The sequence below is a fragment of the Nestor notabilis genome, unplaced genomic scaffold, assembly GCF_000696875.1.
Source record: "Nestor notabilis isolate BGI_N333 unplaced genomic scaffold, ASM69687v1 scaffold30817, whole genome shotgun sequence".
Lineage (NCBI taxonomy): Eukaryota > Metazoa > Chordata > Aves > Psittaciformes > Psittacidae > Nestor > Nestor notabilis.
Window position 1 is genome coordinate 17,738 of NW_009938368.1, and position 2,456 is coordinate 20,193.

General features: G+C 40.8%; 1 protein-coding gene across 1 annotated transcript in view; it reads left to right on the forward strand.

Moving 5' to 3' along the window:
• Positions 1–2,182, forward strand: part of ITM2B (integral membrane protein 2B) — a gene marked incomplete at its 5' end in the record, with an annotated part of 9,982 nt that extends 7,800 nt beyond the window's left edge. The window contains 2 exons of the mRNA XM_010019286.1: positions 263–413; positions 1,453–2,182. Of these exons, the coding sequence (XP_010017588.1) occupies positions 263–413; positions 1,453–1,541 (240 nt within the window). The remainder of the gene's footprint in view (positions 1–262; positions 414–1,452) is intronic.
• Positions 2,183–2,456: the final 274 nt, after the last annotated feature.

The window sequence follows — 2,456 nt, forward strand, 5'->3', positions numbered from 1 at the left end:
CTGTGGCAGGAGCACGGTGGATGTTGAGCGTCAGTGGACATTTTGTGATCTTTTTGAATATAATCATTATGTGTTTCTGTAGTGCAGTGCAATCACATGTACACATTTAGAGTAAAAATCCTGTGGGTAATACATATTTTGAAAGAATTCTATGAAGATGTGTCAACAGTTGAGTTAAAGAAACACTTTAACAGTATTTCTTGTGTACTTAGGCCAGAAAAGAGACAGCTTTTGACAGAGCTGTTACATTTTTGTTCAACAGGCTGGAACATACTTGCCTCAGTCCTATTTGATTCATGAACAGATGATTGTTACCGATCGCATTGAAAACGTGGATCAGCTGGGATTCTTTATTTACCGCCTCTGCCGCGGCAAGGAAACCTATAAACTACAGCGCAAAGAAGCCATGAGAGGTAATGTTCCTCCTGCCATCTTTGGAGTTGCCAGAAAGTTCAGTTAATAGGCTTGATTAGGTTGAAAGGAATGACTCTTACTAGAGCAGGGGTTCCTTATGGCAGTAGCCAGCTCTGTGGGCTTAAGTACGTCTGATGTTTTCTGTGGAGCTATGGAAATAAGTCATTTTATTGTGCAAAAGTGCTTAAGACCCCGTGAGCCAGGAGCTGCTAAAATGTGAGTGTGTGTTCATGGTTGTGTTTTCTGGGGTTCAGGCTTTCACTGAGGCCTTTCTTTAATCTTGTTTCTTGACCTACCCACCCCAAAACAAAAACCCCAACACTTTAATATATAAGAAGCCATAGCCTTTTAGTCCAAGAATTGGCTCTTTTTACAAGGGCATGTAGTGATAGGACAAGGGGGAATGTTTTTAAACTGGAAGAGGGTAGATAGGAAGCTCTTCAGTATGAGGGTGGTGAGGCCCTGGCACAGGGTGCCCAGAGAAGCTGTGGCTGCCCCATCCCTGGCAGTGTTCAGGGCCAGGTTGGACGGGGCTTGGAGCAATCTGGTCTAGTGGAAGGTGTCCCTGCCCATGGCAGGGGGGTTGGAACTAGATGATCTTTAAGATTCTTTCCAACCCAAACTATTCTATGACTCTATGAATTCTTCTTGTCATTAAAGCCATTTTTAAGTTAGTTAAGTTAGTGGTTTATTTCTTTGCTGTTCCCTCATGTCCCCACAAGCATTTTTGTAGATGCACAGAGAGGGAGATTGGGAACTGATCTGGGTTCAAACTAGCCAGTGGAGGGGTTGGCAGGTTGGTTTTAACCACAAGCAGTACCAGGGATTTGGGTCACTACACATTCAGGATTCTGCCTGAATGATGACTGATTTTCTCGGTATGAACGTGTGCCTGTGTGCATTCCCTCTGAGCAGGGATCAAAGAAGGGTAGTTCTGATTTCTGGTGACATCATAGCAAACGTAAACCCATTATGTCACTGACATGCCTTCATCCCCTCTTCTCTTTGCCCTTCATTGTTCTTCACTAACACAAACAGGAATTCAGAAGCGCGAAGCCGTCAACTGCCGAAAGATTCGACACTTTGAGAGCAGGTTTGCTATGGAAACACTCATCTGCGAGCAGTGATGAGCAATATTCCTGTTACCGGAGACTTGCAAACTACAGTATGACCCCACCCCTCGTGTTGTGTGCAGTGATTATTTTTTAAGATTTTCTGTTATGTAAGTAGAGGACAGGGCTTTACTGCTGAACACCTTCCGTACTCCTCATCTCGTGAGACGTGGCCAATCAGGATGGGTTAGGATATGTTCCTTATTTTCAGGTGTGGTGTTCTTCTTACATTTGAATAGCAATTGTATAAAGACTTAGTTGCTAGCGCCTTTCATGTGATGAATCTTGAATACTAGGAAGAAGAGGAAGTCTTTGAAATATCCACCGGTTTTTAATTCAGTAAAATTGAAAAGAATTATTAATGTACAAATGGACTGCAAGAGCTACTTCTAACTGTAATATTACCTGCTATATAGTTTGTTACAGCATATAGCCAGACCTGTATTTGACTCTCCCTAACAAAGTGCAATTTGTTTCATTTTTAAAATACTGTCATATTTACCTTTTTAGATTGATTTCTGACTTGATGTTTTAAAATGGCAAGTGTTTGCTGTAACAATCTTTTAGAAGATTAAGAAGTAACTTATGTTACTAACTTGTATATAATCCATGTATGTGCAATGGAAAATAAACCTTATAAACCTGTTTGTCTAAAAGTCTTGAGTTTTCTTTTGCTATTACTGGGTTTGTTTTTTTTTTAGAGGAGGGAACTACAGTTCAATGTGAAAGTTTAATGCTTTTTATTTGCAGTGCTATTTTTAAAAGAAGATAAAAGGGAATAGGCGACAGGGGTGGCTGAGAAATGAAACACGAATAGAGAAGCATGTTTTTTCAGTTTCTTCTTCCTTTAAAGGCAATACTGTGCTGCTTGCTGAAATTCTGGTTGGTATTTCCACACTATGTACAATCACAGTGGAAGATCCAGAGCTG